General features: G+C 32.4%; 1 protein-coding gene across 1 annotated transcript in view; it reads right to left on the bottom strand.

The window, feature by feature from the left end:
* EYS (eyes shut homolog) overlaps positions 1 to 22,630 on the bottom strand; it is a 1,652,140-nt gene that overhangs the window by 1,566,000 nt on the left and 63,510 nt on the right. The window contains 2 exon segments of the mRNA XM_032864581.1: positions 3,708 to 3,838; positions 4,753 to 4,946. Of these exon segments, the coding sequence (XP_032720472.1) occupies positions 3,708 to 3,838; positions 4,753 to 4,946 (325 nt within the window).

Genomic DNA, 22,630 nt, shown 5'->3' with positions numbered 1-22,630 from the left:
TGCTTTGAGTACTGGAAGTCTCCTCCCAGATGCTTTCTTTTCATCCTTGTCCATCCCATACTGTATTTCAGAATGCTGACCTGTGACTTTTTTTTTTTTTAATTTTGTTATGTTAGTCACCATACTTAGTTAGTCATCATTAGTTTTGGATGTAGTGTTCCAAGATTCATGGTTTACATATAACACCCAGTGCTCCATGCAATATATGCCTTTCTTAATACCCATCACTACGCCTACCCATCCTCCCAGCCCCTTCCCTCTAAAAACCTGTTTGTTTCTCGGAGTCCACAGTCTCTAATGGGTTGTCTCCCACTCTGATTTCCACGCCCCGCCTTCACTTTTCCTTGACTTCTATTTGGGTCTTACTACTGTGCTGCACAATCAGCAGGTCAGAGGTGAGAAGAGAATAAGGTCAGGTATTTATTTCCCCTACTCCATCACCACTAGGTTGTAGGTTCATAGTAACTGTTTATTGAAATAAGTTCATAATTCATGTCAGAATGTTCTATCTTACACTTCTCTCCCACTTCTACTAACTGCAATCTTAGCTTTCCCTTTCAATAGTATGGAAAGGAAATAACTCCCCACTGTTTCTAAACTCAGGATGATTAATCAAACATTGTTGGCTTCCCTTAGTCCTTCTCAAATCCTTTAATTTTTTCATTCAGTATTTCTAGATTACTCTGAGTGGAACATTCCTTTTTTGGGCAAAGCCATAGCTGATTTCAAGTATTCAGAGAAACTCCTCAAGCATTCTTCTAAATAATTTCTTTCATTTTCTGCCATCACTGTATCCCACAATCTATACTTTATTTTAAAAATTTTAGCCAAGGGGCACCAGAGTGACTCAATCATTTAAGTTTCTCTCCTCAGCTCAGGTTTTGATCCCAGGGTCCTGAGATCACCCAACGTCAATGTCCTTCCTCAGCAGGGAGTCCGATTCTCCCTCTCCCTTTGTCCCTTTGTCTCATTTTTTTCTCTCACACAAAAAAATGAAATCTTTAAAAAATACTTTAGCCCCCAAAATAAATAAATTATAAAAATTTTAGCCAAAGTATTAACACCTCAGTCAAAAATTCCTCAGTAATTTCAGAAAATTACCAAAATTAGGTTCTACATATCTGATGACACCAAGACATCAATTATCCATTTTCTTTTTTCCAAAAAATTCTACTTGCATTCAAATTGCTTCCAGTAATGCCATTTATGATGGCTCACTACCGTTACTTACTGCTCTTACACCTAAAGGTTTCAATAGTGTAGGTGTTAAGGGAAATGCTAGTTTATAAACAGTGGTAAAAATTAACTCCTTTCTGACACTGTGTTTCTGTGGTCACTTAGGTACCAAATAAATTCTCATAACTAATGGTTTACACTATTTCTCAAGGAAGTAATTTTGTTTCAGTTCCTCTCCCATCTCATCATAGGAATTTAGATCCAGTCCACATATTTAAATAGAGAAGTTGATACCATCATCAGTATTCTATTCTCTTCACCTAATTTTACCTCTTCTCAACCCCACTTTTTTTTTTTTTCTCCCAAATTCAGAATATAAGAGCAAAAGCTTGGGTTGAAGTGTATGGATGTAGGAGGGAAAGAAATGTAGGAGGATTTCTGCATCAATTCTGTTTGAGCTCACCTCATCTTAACCAGTAACTCTTAAGTATGGTCTCCAGATCAGCAACATCAGTATCACTTGAGAATTTGTTAGAAATGCACATTTGTGGAATCCCTACCCCAGACTATTGAATTACAACTCTAGGTATTTAAATTGAAGGGCTTTCATTTTTCTCTTTATTTTCAGTCATTCCCTTAATTTCCTTTGGGACAAGAAAAAGAGACTCCAAGACTAATTTTTTGTTTGTTTGTTTTTTGGTCACCTTTTCAACTTCATGCTTTATTAATTTATATTGATTATGTCTCTATCACTTCATTTGAGTCAGAGTTGGAAATGATTTTTACTGTCAGGGATGAGTTTAGTGGGTGGGAAGCTGGGTGCTGGAAATTCTGCTCCTGTGTTCCACATCTGTATGATACTCATTGATTTCTGAGGCTTAGGTTTTCACTCATCATTCAAATTGGACTTTGTTATTTTTGCCTTGTGGAGGTTCTGTGTTTACTCTCTTTTCACTTTCCTTATATTTTACCTTCTGTTAATCAGCGGTCTAATTTAACCAGAAGAGGGTACCATGTTTTTAGTTAAGTAGATTGGAGATGAGCACAATGTTTGCCAAATTCTTAAACAATGTGGTCATTTCAACAATTAGAACCCATGTAATGGGGTTCACATTAATTTCATAAGTAAGTTTAATTCAAACTTCTCACACTAGCTTACCTATGTGACATATTCCATCCATCCTAGAGAAACCTAACTGGAATTTTTACAACATCCATCCTATCTAGCACAAGCTTAACAAAGCATTCTAGATTGAACGTCATCATTTTAAAATTAAATCTATTAATTCATAACATAACAATCAACAGGGAGTTGGCAATAATGCCTCTGGTTATCTAGTTTTCGTGCTGATAATGAAATTTAAAACAAAGCCTTCCAGACCATCAGAATAATGCTAAAAATAAGGGTCAATAAAATCATCATACTTTATAAAAATAAAATAAATATGTGAATATATATTTATATATTTACATAATGCTACCTATATTTTTAAATGTTGATCATTTTTCTATGTATATTTACAAATATATTTGCACTATAAGGCTCAGAACTAGAAGTTATGAATTATAAAGTCAGTATTTTTAAAGGGATAACAATTGAATTTATTGATAAATTAATATAAGATTGAATGCATATACACATTTGCCTGGACTGGTTAGAACTTCCAAAATTTTGTTATAATGACGAAGCTTCTCCTCATTTTCTTTTGAAAATGTCACATTTTAAAAGCTTAGTGTTTTTTTAAACTTAGAAATTAATTTCCTTTTGAAACTGATAAAAATACTGTCCTTGGTACATCTGTGATATGTATGCATATTCTGTTTCTTTTCAGTATATTCAAGGCTTTCCTGTACCACAGCTAATAATTTTCAGCTTTTATGAATATTCTAACATTTTTAGGCTGTTTACTGCCCTTCAGTAATGCCCAACAGAACTTACTTTAAGCAGCCAGATAAAAGTCAAGCAAGTGTGAAGAGTACAAATTGTACTTCCTAATGGTGTGAGTAGCTATCTATAAAGCTATTTGAAATGGACTAAAATTATAGGCCCAGATAACTAGGTCACTTCTGTCATTTACAAATGGGTAACTTTTAGCAAATCCTTATTTAAATAAAGCAATATTTCCTAAAATCCTGCCTAAAGACTCTAAAAAAACTGTCAGCCGAGGTCTGCAAATTGAAGGAATAAACGGTTTACTCTATACTCTCAAAAGATAATAATAGCATTTTCTGTGTATAGTAGACATACTTATCTCTTCTTTATAAACCTTTATTATTATTCAGTTATCCTAAATATCTTCATTATGAAACAAAATATGATTTACAACTCTTTGTCCAAATTATGCCTGAGGATTTCTTAGTTTTTTTTTTTAACTCAAATACATTAAATGTTTCTACTTCAACTTGAAGTAGAATATTAGATGCTGTTAAATAAAATTTAAGCTTAAAACAGAACCTCCTTTTATTTTTGTCCACATGGCTTTAAAACTCATGTATTATTTGTTTAAAAATAGGAAAGTAATAAATTATACCTGCAATGATAATCCTTCCCATATTTCATACATGCAGTATTATTCTTGCAAGGAAATGACTCGTGTGGTATTTGAAGTTGTCTCTTACAAAGCTTGCCTGTAAATATTGCTGAACAGATGTACGTAGTACCCTAAGAAAGATCAGAAAGTATTTTTTACAAAAGTTTTTGGATACGTCAAAAGTAATAAAAAGATTCTTACTTGTAGAGGGATGGAAGCTATTTTTATAAGCATGTAGAAATTCCCTGTACAACAATGTGAAAGAATCTGTTTTCCAAAATATCACAATGTCCCCATCTCACACACTTTTCCTACCACCTGAATTCAACACTCCTCTGAGAATTAGGAACTATCCTTCCCACCACCTTGAATGTAAAAAGCAGGCTGTGACTATTGAGAAAGGGATGCTCTGTGATTTTCAAAGCCCTGTTTAAAAGGCCATATAATGTCTGTCTAATTATCTTGGGATGCTTGCGCTCAGAACCCAGCCACAATGATGTGAGGAAACCTAGGCCTTACAGAGAAGTTATATTTAGGGTTCTGGATTGATAATTCCAGTTGAGGGCCTAGCTGATAGCCAGTATCAACCATAAGACATGTGAGTTAGGAAGACTTTAAGATATTAATATGAATTTATAATACAAATGTAAAATGAATCTTACTAAAATAAAAAGATAGTAAGTTGTGGAAACTTTTACATTATTTCCTAATCTTATTTATGTAAATGTTAAATTCAAATGTCAAAATATAAAAGTGTCAAATAACTAACAAAATTAAAAATAATTAAAAATGAATTTTTACAAAATTACATTGTTTATAAGGGAGAATTTCAGCAGAAGAACAAAAAATGAAACTGAAGTTATTTTGTAATTGGGGTTTGTATTTAAAATGGGAAAACATGAAAACCAACAAATGAAGTATCTTCTCTGATATTTCTGATTTTGAAATTATAATACGTTAATGAAAACTTGAATTATATTTGTACTTTTCAGATAGTTTGGCAATAGTAAATATATATAAATCACTTTCTTAGATTCAGACTTACATTTGGAATATGAATGTTGTCTGCATCATTCTGACATGGCATTGATGAACATTTGTACATATCAGTTTCACAGTTTTCATCAAAAAATCCTTCTGGGCATTCACAAATGTAAGCAGAGCTTTTATTTTGGCAAATATTCCCTTTCCAACAAGACTGAGAAATATAACATTCCATTGACTCCTCACAGGACGGATCTTAAAGGATCACACACACAAAGAAAATATGAACATAGAATGGCAAAACTCATTACAGAGAAGGTCTTCAGAATTTATTAAAAAAAAAAGATTTAGCATGGCATAATTTATGTATCATAAAATTTATCCATTACGAGTCTATAATTCTGTAACTTTTGCAAATGTGTAGAGATATTTGACCATCAGCACTATTCAGTTTTAGCATATTTCCATTACCCAAAGAAGAGCTCTTTTAATTGTCACTCTGTGTCCAGCCACAGGCACCATTAATTTTTCTGTCTCTGTAGATTTGTTTCTTTGTGCATTTCACATAAATGGAATGGTACAATATGTTGTTTCTTGTGCTTGGTTTCTTTTGCTTGAGATAAAGTTCTTGAGGATTTGTCATGTTGTATCTTGTATCAGTATGTTACATGTAATTCACTATGTATACACTTTGTTTATTCGTTCATCATTTGGTAAACATTTGGGTTGTTTCCACTTTTTAACATTTTTTTACTGAGCGATAAGTGACGTATAACATTATATTATTATTTTTTTTTAATTTGGTAGAATTCCCCTCTGAAGCCAACATTACGTTGTTTTTTTGTTTTTTAAAGATTTTATTTATTTGTCAGAGAGAGAGAGAGAGCGAGAGAGCACCAGCACAGGCAGACAGAGTAGCAGCAGAGGCAGAGGGAGTAGCAGGCTCCCCGCCGAGCAAAGAGCCCGATGTGGGACTCTATCCCAGGATGTTGGGATCATGACCCAAGCCGAAGGCAGCGGCTTAACCAACTGAGCCACACAGGCGTCCCCAACATTACATTAGTTTTAAGTGTACAACATAATGATATATATATATATGTGTGTATGTGTGTGTGTGTGTGTATATATGTATATACATATATATATATATATGATGATCACCACTATAAGTCTAGTTAAGATTCATAACCACACATAGTTACAATTTTTTTCTTGTGATGAGAACTTTTAAGATCTACTCTCTTGGCAACTAACTTTTATGAAATGAATTCATGAGCAAGTATTTGGGTGGATATATATTTTCATATCTCTTATAAAAATTTCTTTGTGAAGTGTATGGTAAATAGCTGAGTAACTTCTTAAGAAACTGCCAAACTGTTTTACAAAGCGGCTGTGCCAGCTTACATTCACATTAGCAGTGTACAAGATATCCTGCCTCTACCGATTCTTGCCAACATTTGATATTGTCTATCTTCTTTATTATAGTTGTTCTAGGGGTGTGAAATCATACCACCTGTGGTTTCAATTTGCATTTCTATAAGAGTAACAATTTTGAGTACCTCCTCATACATTTATTTGTATAAACATTTGTATATCTTCTCTAATGCCATTTCTTCTGGTACATGTAGACTGTAAACATTGTGTTATTTATTTTCTTAATATTGAGCAACAAGTGATTTTTGTATATTCTGAATATAATTTTATCATGAAAAACGTGACCACAAATACTTTGTCCTTTTCTTGCTGCGACTTTTCTTTTCATGTTCTTAGTTAGTGACTTTTTGATAGGAAAGTTTTAAGACCAAATTACACATAATTTTAGTTTCATTAAATACAACTTGTAATGTTTTCTTTAATAGATCATGCTTTTGGTGTCACATAAGAACTCTTTGTCTAGCCAAAGGTAATAAAAATTTTCTCTTATGTTTTATCAGACGTTTATGATTTTAGTTCTTAGATTTAAAGCTCTAAACAATTTCATTTTTTTATTTTTTGTGTTTTGTTTTAATATGGTGTGAGACAATGAGTTATTTCATATAAATTTTTATTTTTAATTAATGTTGAAATATAATTGCTCCAGTAATTTTTTTAGAGATTGCCCTTTATCCATTTAATTGCCTGTTTTACTACTTCAGAAATCAACTGGCCATAAACATAATAGTTTTCTTCTGATTCTCAGTTCTGTCCCACTGGCATATTTATTTATCCATATGCACTAACACACTATCTACATAAATGGAGTTTGATAGCAAGTTTTGAAATTAGGCAGTCATCCAATTTTTTTCTTTTTTTGTTGTAGTTGGTTTTTGCTTTTGCACTTTCACATAAAATTTTGTATGAATTTGTCAATTTCTACACAAAACCCTGGTGGAAAGTTGATAAATATTTTAACGAGTCAATGGATAAAATTGGGAATAATTGTCATATTAACATATGAATTTCTAATCAATGAATATGAAATATCTCTGCATTTGTTTAGGTTTTCTTTCAACTTTCTCAGCAAAGTTGTGGAGTTTTCAGTTAAAGTCTTGCATTTAATTAACTAAATTTGTACCAAAGCATTTATTCTTTTGATATTATTGTAAAGGAAATATCTTCTTATTTTGATTTTGTAGATTTTGTTGCTAGTATATAGAAATGCAATTAACTTTAGTATGTTATCTTGTATTCTGCAAACTTCATAAACTAATTAGTCCGGTAGTCTTTTTTTTTTTTTTTTTTTTGGATTCCTTAGGATTTTCTACATATGAGATATTGTCACATGTTAATAAAGATAGTTTCACTTCTTTCTTTTCAACCTGTATGTTCTTTTGTCTCCCCATCAGACAGTCTGGAACATCCTGTACAATGTTAACTACAAATGATGAAAGTGGACATCACTTTTGTTTTCATTCTAAAAGGAAAATTTGTCAGTTTGACATTATCAGTATGATATTAACTGGACAATTGTCACAAATATTTTTTATCAGGTTGAGAGAGATTTGTTCTCTAATTTGTTTGAATTTTTATAATAAATGTGTGTTACATTTTTTCAAATGGTTTTTCTATCTATTGAGAGTATTGTATGGTTTGTTCTTTTTTTTTTTTTTTTTTTTTTTTAGTAACATAGTATCAAATTTATTCATCTCTCAGATGTTAAACCAATTTTGCCTTTCAGGGAAAGACTGCATTTTGTCAGAGCACAAAAAATAGTATGTTACTGGATTGGATGTACTCTTATTTTGTTGAGGATATTCAATTTATTTCATAAATGATATTTGTTTTTAGTTTTCTTGTCTTGTGCTGTCTTTTCCTGGTTTTAGTATGAGAATAATACCAGCATCATAAAATGAGTTAAAAAGTATTCATTTACTTATTTTCCTCCTTTTCTTTGTGAATGGTTTGTAAGGACTTGTACTAATCCCTTCCTTATTTGCTAGGTCTATACAGGTTTTCTATTTCTTCTTGAGATATTTTTAGTAATTTTTGTCTTTTTAAAATTGTCTGTTTAGTTTAAGTAGTCTAATCTGTTTGTATAATGGTGTTCACAGTATTTCCTTATAATCCATTTATTTTGAATGGTCACTAATAATGTGCCCACTTTAAACACTGGTTTTATTGATGTGTGCCTCCTCTTATTTTTTCTCAGTTACTCCAACTGAGGATATATTCATTTTATTTTTCTCAAATATCAATGTTTGGTTTCATTGATTTTTCTCACATGTTTTAGTGATTTTACCACTAATCATTACCTTTCTTTTGTGTGTTTGTGGTCCAGTTTATGTTCTTTTTCTAGTTATTTAAGGTAGAAGCTGAGAATATTGATTTGAGACTTTTTTTTTCATTTTTAAAGATTATATTTATTTATTTGAGAGAGGGAGACAGAGAGAGAGAGAACAAGCCTTGGAGAGGCAGAGGGAGAGGGAGAAATGGCCTCCCCAATGAGCAGGGAGCCCAATGTGGGGCTCAATCCCAGGACCCTGAGATCATGACCTGAGTTAAAGGCAGATGCTTAAACATTGAGACACCTAGACACCCCTCAAGACTTTTTTCTTTTTTAAAGTAGGAATTTAGAACTATGTATTTCCTTATAATCATAGTTTTAGCTACATTTAATAAGTTTTGATATGTGTGTATATGTGTGTGTCATTGCTTCTTTGAGTAGTTTATTTTAAAAATTTAATTTCCAAATATTTTGAGATTTCCCTGAAGTTTCTGCTGTTGATTTCTAATTTAATTCTCTTTAAGATTTGTAAACATATATTGTCTGAATTTTATTTTATTTTTTCTTCTGTTTAGTTGTTTTAATGAGTATAAACCAGAGGGTTAATTTTAAAAATATATTTTTACAATGTTGTGCAACCATCACCACTACATAATTCCAAAATATTTCAATCACCTCAACAAGAAACCCCATGATTATTGATAATTTTCAGCTGCCCTTTCCTCAATGTCTTTGCACCCACTAATCTCATTTTTGTTTCTACGGATTTGCCTTTTCTGGCCTGAATTTTAAGTATTTCAGATTTATTAAAACTCATTTTATGGCTATGTTCATTTGTTTATATATTGGCTACCAATAGCAAAGTTAAGCAAGTTCATCTTTGGTACTTGCTGCAACATTAGAATGAGTGTCTCCTTAAAGTCTGTGCCCTGGACAAGTCACTTACCTCCTTCTTGTCCCCACACTGATAAAATCATGTGAATAGAATTAATAAAGTAATGGATGTTATTAAGGCCTAGAAGTTGCACTGCAGCTTTTATAAGACCTGGATCATTAGCTGTTTCACTGCAGAGTTGAGAAAATTTTCTAAGATTTTATTCAATCTGTTGTCATCAGGCACATTATAGTGGCAATAAAAAGTAACTACAGTAGTGGCTTAACAGTTTTTGCTATATCTGTTAATTCTTAGATTTCAAAAAACAATTTTTACTTTTTTATTCTTGTGAGCCTGAACAGGGCTTTGGGCTATTCACACATGTTAGAGCTGAATGGAGAAGTATCTGACTTTCTCTTAAAAATTGCACAGGTGGCCTCCAGAAATTATTCATAGAAAAATTTTTTTAAAGATTTATTTTTTTAATTTGACCTAGAGAGAGATCACAAGAAGGCAGAGAAGCAGGAAGGTAGTGGGGGGGCAGGCTTCCTGCTGAGCAGAGAGCCTGATGCGGGGCTTGATCCCAGGACCCTGAGATCATGACCTGAGCCAAAGGCAGAGGCTTAACCTACTGAGCCACCCAGGCGACCCTAAACAGAAAATTTTTAAAAGTGTTTGTTTTCCAAGTTCATAAACCTTATCGACCAATTCACTATATACTCCAAAGCTAACAAGCACGTAACATGTTCATTAGAAAAAAAAAAAAATTATGTCAAACCCATTCATTATTATGTGAATAGGAACATTAAGAAACATTTAGTTATGAAAAATTAAATTACTTAGCAACAATATGCAAGACAAAAAAAATCCCACTTAAATGACATGTTGCTAATTCATTTGAAGCTTGGATTGTGAATTAAATTCTAAAATATAACATCATAAAGATAGTATAAGATGTTGAGTGACCACACCATTGACATTACTATATTAAAATAAAGCAACTTTTAATTTCAGGAAATCAGTACATGAATAATTATTTTGCTCACACAAAGAAATGAATATTTATTTCTCAATGTTATATATTAACATCATATTCTCCTATTCGATAATTAAATATAGGGAATGACATATAATTATATTTAAGACATAAATATTAGCATCATGGTAGGAAATTTTGTGCATGATATTGTCTTATATGTATGTAATCTTGGCATTTCATATAGAAAAAGCATCCATATTTTTTTTATAAATTCCTTAAGACAAATCTGGGATTTACAAAGAGCCATAATAATCCAGTTTGTATTTTCATTTTCTTCTAAGTTAAACAAATTTTTCTAGAGATTAATCAACTTGCCACATGTCACATAATTGCTTAATGACAAATTATTAAAATTTTGTGCATTCCACTTAATCCCATTATAACTCTATGCTCTTTCACCACACTAGATTAGTTCTGTTAAAAAAAAAAAAAAAAAGGTGGGGCACCTGGGTGGCTCAGTGGGTTAAAGCCTCTGCCTTTGACTCAGGTCATGATCCCAGGGTCCTGGGATCAAGCCCCGCATCGGGCTCTCTGCTCGGCAGGGAGCCTGCTTCCCTTCCTCTCTCTCTGCCTGTCTTTCTGCCTACTTGTGATCTCTGTCTGTCAAATAAATAAATAAAATCTTAAAAAAAAAAGGTAAAAGACTCAAATATAAATTTATTTTAACATTAATCCAATATTACAACTCTATGTACAACATTATGTTGTCCAACATTATATGTGGAATATTAAAAAAGATACAAAAATAATTATTTACTTGGCTTCTTCTACAAACAAAATTATATAGTCTAAACATGAATCTTTTGTCATGTATGCAGTTTGCAAGTCTGTTGTTTATCTTTTCATCCTCTTAATGGGGAATTTCTAGATAAAAATTTTTGATGACTTCCAATTTATTTATTTATGCATTTATTATTTTTTCATGGATTGTGCTTTGGTATCATGTCTAAGAACTCTCCTTCAGTCACTATGTTCTGAATGTTTTCTGCTATAAAACAGTTTTCAAAACAACTTGGCTTATTTTTGTTAATAATGTCATAGTATATGACATAGCATATGAAAAGTAGTAAGTTAAGAATATAAGAAGATATACTGCATGGGTAATTAAGAAATATAAAGAATATTAATTACGTGTGATTGTGTTGTTGGTGGTGTTCTTTAAATAGAAAGTGGTTGCTTCTAAGACATTAAAGTTGCAGGCCAAACTGCGATTTCCTAAACACTAATCAAATTGTACTTAAGAAGCTTCACATATGCTAGTATTCAAAAGAGAATGGCAAGATTCAGGGAAATGTACTCTTTCTTGTGATCTGACATATTGCCCTTCGTGGACAATTTGGGCAAAATAGATCATGAAGAAGGGAGATGATTTCTCAGAAAAGAATGGATTTTGGAAATGTCATTCATCATAGATTAGTATTGTAAAAAAAAGTCGAGATTCACAAGGATGAAAAGAGGCTCTTCCCTTGGCCTTAGGAACTTGAGGTCTGGATTCTAATAAAGGAGATATATTTAGGCTCTCTTGTTGAACAGAGATTTAAGTGTTCTCCTAAGAGCAGGTCCTGACCTCAGGGCCAACTGGGTATTTGTATGAGCTAGTCTAAATGTTGTCCAACTCATCTAGTGTCTAAGCATACATTTCCTGACTTAACTTCTCTTTATTATCCTTTCAGTAATGTCATATTATGCATGTGATGGTGTGGATTTAGCATTGCCATGGATAATTAAAAAGAAATTTTTGCACATACTTGGTGCAAAGTAGCATGGGATAGTAGCAAAGAATCACAGTGGCCAGAAATGATCAACCAATCAACCAAATAGTGAAGAAAGACTCAGCAGCCTGGTAGCTGATACCTCATTAATGACAATCAGATTGATTTTTGTAACACTGGCAGAGACAGTAAAGCTTATCAGTTCTTCCAACGGTTATCTGAACTTCTTATCCACCCATATATGTTTTAGACAATGTGATCTTTTTAGAAATTCTGGGCATCTGGGCCAAGCCAAAGCCTTTAAGCACTAATATACTTCCTTCCATCACTCACCTTCTTGCACTGTCCACCTGGGGGTCATATGTTCTTGTTGATATATCTAAAATATTTCATCAGACTGGATTACTGAGTTGCTACTTGGAAAAGTTTTACCCTGCAGAGGCACCAGGTATTCAATAACCTCTGTGTGAATAATTAAAAAAAAACAAAACTGGTTTAAGGTGTATTACTTAATTCAACATGACCCAGCCTAATATGACCATTACAAAATATTTTACCAAACTGGGTTCTGCTATAGCAAGAACTTAAAATTTATGGCGTAAGTTTAATGAGTGGTGAGCAGCAAGGAAATGTGAAAGGGTGAAAAGATAATAATCCACATTATAAAGTATCACCTGATGTAACGTAAGAGAAACTTGAATGCATGCTTATTTAATAGGTATAGCAGAAGAGGTTGGAAAAAAAAAAAGCAACATTAGTAGAATGTTTCAGTTGTTATTTACTGGTTCTGGCAAGAAAAATACATAAAGTAGATGTACTAGGGACTATTTGCAAACACAAATATGAGAATGGGTATACTGGGAATATTAGGGGCCAATATTGGGAATAAAAATTAAGAATGGCCATTTGTAGGTATGGATTAGTGTGGACTAGAATATATAAGTTCTGTTTCTATTTCTTCATTCTATTAAAGTGTTTGTCTAAGTCACCATGTGAAAATAAACCATTTTATATCAAAATATGGGACATTAAAAAAAACCTGTTCAATGTAAAAACAATTACTTGAGTGTAAATGCAAAGGTAGGCAACACATCTTTCCATCTTAGACTTATTAAAATGCTAAGGCACATGTTCATTGTAAGCTGATGATGAATTTGAATAGAATGTTACATTTTGCTTTTGTTATGTTTTATACAAGCAGCCACATAAAGCACAAATCATGCAAAAACTTTAAAGAAGTATGATATAGATCTAAAAAAAATAGCCTACTTAGTAGGAGCAACTTAGCAATCTGAATTTAATTCAAATATAAACTCCATTCAGGTAGGTAATTTTGTCTGTTAACTAACTTCACTAGCAAATAGAATAGTGCTTATTTTTGCTCAGTTTAGAATTTCTCCTCTAAGTGTTAGTAAATGCAGACTCTTGTATAGGAATTAATTTTTCTGATCATAAGGGAGGGCCATGGTGGGTAGCTAGGTGGATATACTGACACCTGATTTTCCCAGGATGAGATCACCTCCTGTCTTCTGGAGGCTTTAATTCCACAAAACTCTGATTAACATGACCATTGACTGTGCTTACTTTAGGATTTTCTTTTGTCCAAATGCTCACTTCTGAGAGCTATTCTTTGGTTCCTTTTTTAAATCTTTCTTTTTCTCCTCTAAGTCCTCCTTGCATAGAATTAGCCTATGCCTGTATTTTCTCTGATTTTCCTTATAGATTTCTTGTCTATACTAAGATTTTTTCTGAAATAGTTATCCCAACTGTTCCTACTGGTGTTTTTAAATTAATTTTCCTAAAGATTGTCTAGTGACCCAGTCTTACAAGTTTGACTCTGATCTTGAAATATCTCCAAGATTTCAACATAGGCAGAGCTGCTCTTTACACTGCAAAAGCATGTTATGGTGAAATGTTTCAACCTATGTTTTTTTTCGTCTTGGCTTTTTAATCTATCTGATACAATCACCTCTCAATTTTCCCAGGATTCCTGAGTCTGATAATAGTCTCCATTTTATTCCCCAGCAATGCCATGGTTGTTCATTTTAAGCAAATGCTTAATGGAACGATAAATATATAAATACTACACTCCTAAATTAATCAGACTTTTCTTACTTAAACATGCTCTTCCCCACAAATATGAAATAAGTAAAACAATATTCTGATTCAGTAATTTAGATTAATGCTGTATTTACCAATACTCATATTGTATCAATAATCTGGTAATATACAAAACAAATTTTGACCTCATGAAATCATGAATTTACATAGAAATAGAATAGATGTAAAAGACAAGTAAATGAATATATAGTATGTTTAATGGTGATAAATATTATGGAGAAAAAGGAGGCAGTGTGTTTGAAAAAAGGAGTTCTGGAGGGTATGGTCATTTTGTATAGAGTGGTCAAGGAAAGCCTCAATGATGAGGGAAATAACAGACCTATAGAGAGAGAGACATGAGTCTTATGGCTATTTTGCAAAAGAGTAATTTGAACACAACTCCCCTCACCTTCATATATTTTTTTTATTTTTTAAAGTACATATCACCTTCTAAAATAATATATATCATCTTCTAAAATAATATATACCATAAGGATTTGTTATATTTATGATGTAATGCCTTCATTCAAATATAATCTCTAATCACATAGGTAATTTTATCTGTTTTGTTAACTGACATTTCATAAGCAAATGCAATGCTGTTGCCCCACACCAAACTTTCCATAAGTACTTGTTGAATGAATGCATGAGTAAATAAATGGACAAAGAACACTTCAGCAGACACAACAGCAAGTGTGAAAATTGAGTTGAGGCTATCCTTATGGTTTTCAAAAACAGAAAGAAAGCTAGAAGACTGAATGAATAAGAGGATGCAAAATAAAATGCCTTTTATTTTAAATTTTATGGAAACACAATGGAGCATTTGGGGCTGAGGTTTGGCATAATCTCACATTTTTAAAAGATTACCTTAAAAGTAGATTATATATGGCCAAGAAGGAAAACAGAGAGACTGGGTTTTAGATTACTGTAATATTCCAGACATGACATTACGGAAGTTGGATTAAGATGCTAATGAAGATGACAGTGAGAAAGATCACACTCTAAATATATGTTGGAGATAAATACTGCTAGATTTGTTGATAGATTTAAAAGAGAAGAAAAGATAGGGATACTCATTTTTTTTTTTTAATGTGACCAACCAGAAAGTGAGGTAGGTTGGTTATTGGTTGGTTGGTTGATTGTTCCCCCCCACCCCGAGATAAGAAAATGGGATTTGGGAGAAGAAAGTGGAATTTAGTTTTAAACATGTTGATTTTGAGATCTATATTACACATATGAGTGAAGATATCTTATAGACAGTTAATCATAGTGATCTGGAGTTTAGGAGTGAAACCTGAACTGGAGATTTAAGTTGAGATTCTCCAGCATATAAATAGTATTTAAATCCAAAAGACTGGAATGGATTTCTGAGGAAATAAATGTGGATAGAGAAGAGAGTTTTGAAGTTTAATTCTTGGTGCATGTCAATATACAGTAGGAATTGTAGACATAAAGAAGTATCTGAAAAGGGATTGAGAAGAAATAATCAAGGAGTAAGGAAGCAGGAGATAAAAGAGTGTGGTACACAAGAAGTTGAGTGAAGAAATATGTCAAAAATACAAAGTATATCAAATGCTGTTAATAGCTAAAATAAGATGAATAATTAAACTGAATTAATTAGAAATTATGTTTAGCAATGGGGTTTTAAACAGCCATTAGTATGATGTTTCTGTGGAGTAGTGAGCAAAAACTCTTGTGTGGGTTTGAGAGAGAATGAGAAGGATGTATAAAACTCCTGGTTATTCAAAGTTTAGTAATTTCTGATGTGGTAGCGTCGAAATTTCACCTGAGGTCTCTTTATAAATGCAGAACACCAGACTCCACTGAAGGAATACCTGATTTTACCTGAAGTCCCAAATGATTAATATCTAAAGTAAAATTTATGAAGCACTATTCTAAATACCTCTTTTAAGTTTTATTTCATGAAGAACAGTGATATGAGGTAGGAACTAAAGAGGTCTTTGGAGTCTTTCAAAGCAAGTTTGTGAAAAGATGGGGGGTTAAACTGTTTAGGGAGGGAATATTAACAATCGACACAGGAAAGAGGATGGTTTCTGGATTAATGTATTCGAGTAGGGTAGAGAGACACATGGGATCCTATCCACAGGTAGAAGGATTAGCTGCAGGTGGAAGGCACCATTGTATGAAGAGAGACTGAGTTAGATAGGTAAAGAATTAAGTTGATGGGATGTGTAGGCGGAGCCTGAAAGTCTTTTTCTGATTGCTTCTAAGTTTTTTGAAATGTGAAAGGAAGACCTCAATGGAGTATAATCAAAGAGGTGGAGGTTTGAGGAGAAATGATAGGTATGATAGGTTGTCAAGAATATTGAGAGAAAGCAATATTAAACAAAAATTATAGATATCAATAATTATTTTTATTTTATTTTTTAAAAATTATTTATTTGACAGAGAGAGACAGTGAGAGAGGGAATACAAGCAGTGGGAGTGGGAGAGGGAGAAACAGGCTTCCTGCAGAGCAGGGAGCCCAGTGTGTCACTTGATCCCAGGATTCTGGGATCATGATCTGAGCAGAAGGCAGATGCTTAATGACTGAGGCACCCAGGTGCCGCAGCAATTGTCATATTTATATCAAAAAAAATAATAAAAGTAACACACCACCATACACACATAACCCAAATACTTTAAACTAAAATACTTAAGCAAAAATTCTATTAAATCTGCTAAGTAACTTTCATTTTAATGGAAATCATAATGGGGTTTCTATAAAACAAACGATGTGCATGTATCCATTAAAAAAAAATCACAATGAGTGGAAGATCATCTCATTTTATTGTGATTTCAATAAGTTCTTTTGGTCAATCCTCTAATGAAGTGTCAAAAATTTCCAAAGTAATTCTGTGTAAAATAATGCAGTGCAGTTAGTTGGACATTTTATTCATGAAAATTCATTTCAGCCTACTTTCATGTAAGAATGAAGCTATTGTACTTGAAGGAGAGAGGCCACACAAAGGCATCACCCATGGAAGAGTAATTTGCCTTTCATTCCTATGGGAAGAGGAAGAAATGGTTGCTAGGAGTACTTTGCAAGGACTAGAAAAGTGAAGTAAGCAGCAAACACAAGAAAATTAGAGAAAAATAGCTAACTTGTTGACCCATGTTTGATTACAGTTTTTTTTAATTATAGTTTGATTATAGTTTTAAGACTTGTCAAGATGAATAATTGATTCAAAAAAAGAATATTCAATGTAATACTTAATATTCATTTATGCCAGAAGTAATTGTGTAAAAGGTTTATATTTAGATATTTTGGTAAATAAATAAGGACTTTGAAACTATTTATTTTATGCACACTTTAACAAAAACCATTTAAGTACTCTTATTCTCATGTTATTCAGTTTCAATCATGCATGGTGTGAGATTTTTAACAGTTAAAAATATCAACTTTGTTAAGTTCCTAATGTGTAGCTCTCACTACTCCGCTCTTCCATTCAAATTAGTAGGATTGAGCCTAAACCCTATTACAGAGATGAACTAGTATTTTCCTTTACAGCAAAGATCTGTATATTTATTTTCTCTAAAGAGTCAGAGAATAATTATTTTAGACCTTGTGGACCTTAGGGTCTCAAACTCTGCTATTGTATCATGAAAGCAGCTGTAGACGATACATGAGAATGACTATTTTACTTTTATTTTTTTAAGCACTTTATTAGTATTAACCTAAGCAATTTTGTGAGATAGACATTGCCATTAACCCATTGTTACAAAACAAATGTTTGTGTCTCCCCCAAATTCTTATATTGAAACCCTTTCCCTGAAGTGATGTATTAGGAGGTAGGGCTTTTAGAAAGTAATTAAAATTTAGGATTAGGTGAAGTTATAAGGCTAGAACCCTCATGAATGGGATTAAGGTCCTTTTATAAAAGTCAGGAGCTGCTTTTCCTCTCTGCTATCAGTCATGTGAGGATACAATGAGAAATTGGCAGTCTGCATCCTGGAAGATGGCCTTCACTGGAACCTGACCATGGTAACACCCTGATCTTGGACTTCGAGCCTATAGAACTGTGAGAAATGAATTTCTGTTGTTTGTAGCCACCCAATCTATGGTTATTGTGATAGCAGCCCAAGTTGACTAAGATGTCCATTGTGGGTGAGATGATTAGGCACATGAAAGATACAGTTCAAGGCATATATTATTCTTACATTACTAATAAGAAACTTTGGAGAATGAAAGAAACACAAAATGTAACACTATATTTAGAGAAGTACCTAAAGACATATAAAACATGCAAAGAACAATAAACACACACACACACACACAGACATAGAAGCCAAAAGGTGTGGCTCCTAAAATAAATCCATTCACATCCTCGAACTCTGAGCCACAGAAGGCTGAAATCAAGAAGGTTTCTAGAACACTGAGCTAGACTATGGGATCGGAATGGTGAAATCCAAGTTAGACTCTAGGCATGCATTGAAAAAAAATGTACATTTATGTGTATATATACACATAAGTATCACATATCCCACTGTGCAATTTTAGGTTGGGGTATATGAAAGTAAGTACTATTCACCTTCCAAAATTTTCACTTAATAAATGAAAGTTTTTCTAATAGAGAAACTGCATTTCCAATTAGAAAAGTTCTTTTGAGCAACAGTAACAATTTATATTAACAAAGAAATGGAAAGATGATCTGCTATCAATACTGAAAGTATCTGTCTTGAGGTTACGTGACTGTATCCCCAATTAGATAGATGAGTAAAGCCTCTATAAATTTAATTTCATTTTCATGTTTAATCAAAGCTTTAAAGATTTGAACAAGGATCTGCCTAATTTCTGGCTGAAAGTACTTCTTATGTAATGTCAGACAAACAGATGTTTCTTAGTGAAAATGAAAAAAAAAGCAATTCATAAGACACGCATGAAAAGAGTCAGTATTTCAGGGCGCCTGGGTGGCTCAGTGGGTTAAAGCTTCTGCCTTTGGCTCAGGTCATGATCCCAGGGTCCTGGGATGGAGCCCCGCATCGGGCTCTCTGCTCAGCAGGGAGCCTGCTTCCTCTCCTTCTCTCTTCCTGCCTCTCTGCCTGCTTGTGATCTCTGTCAAATAAATAAATAAAAATCTTAAAAAAAAAAACTTAAAAAAAAGAATAGAGTCAGTATTTCAAAGGAAGAGTTGCAAAATAGGGAACACACCTTTCTCTGGAGCAGAGATACTGCTAGAAAGAAAATAGGGTAGAAATGTACAATTCATGGATTATTAAAAGATGAGATGTGTTTTAAAAAAATAATGTCAATCTTCTGATAATTATTATCAAGGAGATTAAAATATAATAAAATAATTAAGAATTCTATGTTAGTAAAAACTGAAATATGAAAAGCATATACCAAAATTAACATAAATAAGTATGGTATCATTAATATATCAATATTATAAAATATAACTTGTAAAGAAAATAATCAGAGAACCATCCTCCAAAAGGACACTGAGCCTGGATTTTCTGAATCTTCAAAATCTGTGAAACTTAAAAAATTTCATGAAGTATTTTCCAGAACAGTCCTATTCAACAGAAATAAAATATGTCACATGACTTTTGAGATTTTTCTAGCAATTACCTTAAAAAATAAAGAAATCAAGTAAAATTAATTTTAAATATACTTTTAATTTACCCCAATAGATCTCAAATAAAATTATTTCAACATCAATATAAAACATTATTAATGTTGTATTTTACTTTTTTCATACTAAATTTTTGAGTGGGAAAGTATTTTTCACTTACATCACTTCCCAATTTGAAAGCCAAATTCCAAGTGCTCAAAGCCATAAGTGGCTAGTAGCTCTGTATTGAATAGTACATTTCTAGAGCAAAGGGAAAAAAGTAAATCTTCCAGTCTTTCTCAAAAAGCTATTCTAAGCTTGATAGCAAATGCCTTACTAAACATAACGAGAATGGAAGAATCTTAAATGAGATATGAGTAATTAAATTTCACTGATATTGAAAAGTATTAATAAACACATCAGGTTACATCCATTCTCAGACTGGAAATTTTTAGAAAATCTATGAATATAATCTCACATCAATAGAAGTAGCCTATAAATCTGAAGAATAATGAAAGTAAATAGTTCTAAGAGTGGCCATTTCAATACATTTTGCTGCATTAACTATCTATCCATACCAAATCAACAAAAGACTCCTCTCATCTTATCTTATGAAAATAGTCATCAATCCAGTTAGGTTGTATATTTAAATGTGACAGGTAAGACAATAAAAATTCTAAAAAAGTATGATTTCTGAGACATGAAGGAAATCATAAAGATTTCATGAAAAATAAGGACATCTGTTTATTCGAAGACTACATTTAAAGAGTGAAAACCGAGTAAGAGAAGCTGGCAAATGTTTTTAATACCTGTAACTAGCAAAGACACAGCATAGTAGGAGCTCCTAACAAATCAATAAAAAATACATCAACAATATATAATGTAAATGTATATATTTTGCATAAACACTATATATACATATGCATGGGTATCTATATGAATATGCACATATACATGTGTACACATGTATTTATATATGTATATGTATGCATATGTGCATGTTTAATGCACGTGTGTATACATGCCTATGTGTATGTATATATACATATGCATGAGTACATATACACATAAGTATATGTATATATATGTGTGTGTGTATGTATATGTATAAAGCCTGTCAATAGGAAAAAAAAAGATAAAAGACTTAAATAGAATTTTCACAAAAGAAGATATCAAATATCCATTAAAAATGAAAAGTATTCAATATCATTAGTGAACATAGACATACAAATTAAACCAAAATAAATGCTGCTACATACTTGTCAGAGAGTTATAAAAATTGATGACACACAAAATGATGTGCATGTAGAGCAAAGAGAAGTTTCATATACTGCTGATAGAACTGTAAATTAGCACCACCCCTTTAGAAACAATGAGTTATTATTTATTAACATTTAACAGATACATATATAAACCATGATCAGAAAGTCCACCGGAAACCATAACTAGAAAGTATACATATTTCATATGTATACATACATATATGCATATGATGCATGTATGTATGCATGTATATATATTCTACACACGTGTGTTTGTGCATCCTCACAAAAAGCAAAAAAAAGACAAGGGCAAGAAAGCTTATAGTAGTAACATCATTCATAATAGCCTCAAACTGAAAATTGCCAAAATGATGTCCATTATTAGAACAGATATGTAATTTTGATATATTCATACAATCAAAAAACACACAGCTATGTATTTAGCTAAATTCTCACAAATATAACATGAATAAAAAAGGCTAGACATGATAGAGAACATACCATAAAATTCTATTCCTCTAAAAATCAAGTGAAGAAAAACAAAAGTAAACTGTAAAAGTTCAGGACAATCTTTATCTTCGGAGTTGAGGGTAGGAGATAGTTACTTGGAAGGCATATGAAGAAACCTCCTGGGATGCAGGCAATGTTTTATTTCTTTATGTCATAGTTATGTGGAATTATATTTTGTGAGAAACTCGTATTCAAAAACTTAAACGCAATTTTAAAATACAGTTACAATAGTTAAAATGTAATAGTTGCATTTAAAAATAGTTAAAGCCATGCACAAAATCAAAAGGTTAAAAAATAACTTGTATTATATATGACAGGAACATGTCCTTCCTTGTTTCCAGGTGTTTGTTTGTGTCATCAGTAATCAAATGTTAGCCAAACTCAGAATCACTGGAGGGCTTGTTAAAACAGATTACTGGACCTTGTTTCCAAAGCTTGAGATTCAGCGGGTCTGCATTTGGTACTAAAACCTGAGAATTTTCATTTCCAGTAAGTTCCCAGGTGATACTAATGGCTGTAGATGCAGCACCATGTTATAAACCACTGACTTTTGCTATTCTCTTCAAAATATACTTTCCTCCGTCCTATAGTCACCTGACTGACTCACTGCTACATTCATCCCAGCCTTAGCTCCAGCCAAGGAAAGTATTCCTATCCCTCAAAAACAATCACTACATTTAAAGGTTATTCTCCATAATACTTTCCTTAGAAATTTATCTCTATATTTTCTTCCTTTGTCTAGGTTTGTAATATTTCCACTCTGTGGCATTCCTTAGGGTTTATTTTATCCCCTAAAATTTTTGTATTATGTCTATTGCATAAATTAACAAATCCCATCAATTTCTCAATTTTCTGCATGATTTTAACATTTTCCTTTAGGTTCATATCCTTCTTGTTTTTAGTTCTCCCGATTTCAAAGACAAATTTAACCCCAGATTTATTAGCATGCCCCCTTCCTTCTATATTCCTAATGTGTAATGAATTTAGAATGAAATTTACATCCTGGTAGCTGTCCTTCTGCAAACTCAGTCAAAGACTGCAAAAGCTTTTCTATATGTGAAATTTTTACTTGCCTCTTACCTGGTGGAGTATACCATTCCCTTCATTAAATGGCTGGAAAATTAAAAAATCCATTGCCCTCCTTTCATTCTGCTTTCTCAGCAATTTTATTTCTATTTTCCTTC

This window comes from Lontra canadensis, unplaced genomic scaffold, assembly GCF_010015895.1.
Source record: "Lontra canadensis isolate GAN:19392208 unplaced genomic scaffold, GSC_riverotter_1.0 scaffold27, whole genome shotgun sequence".
NCBI classification, from domain to species: Eukaryota; Metazoa; Chordata; class Mammalia; order Carnivora; family Mustelidae; genus Lontra; species Lontra canadensis.
Note: the sequence above shows the minus strand (reverse complement) of the source record. Positions and strands in the feature narration are given on the sequence as shown.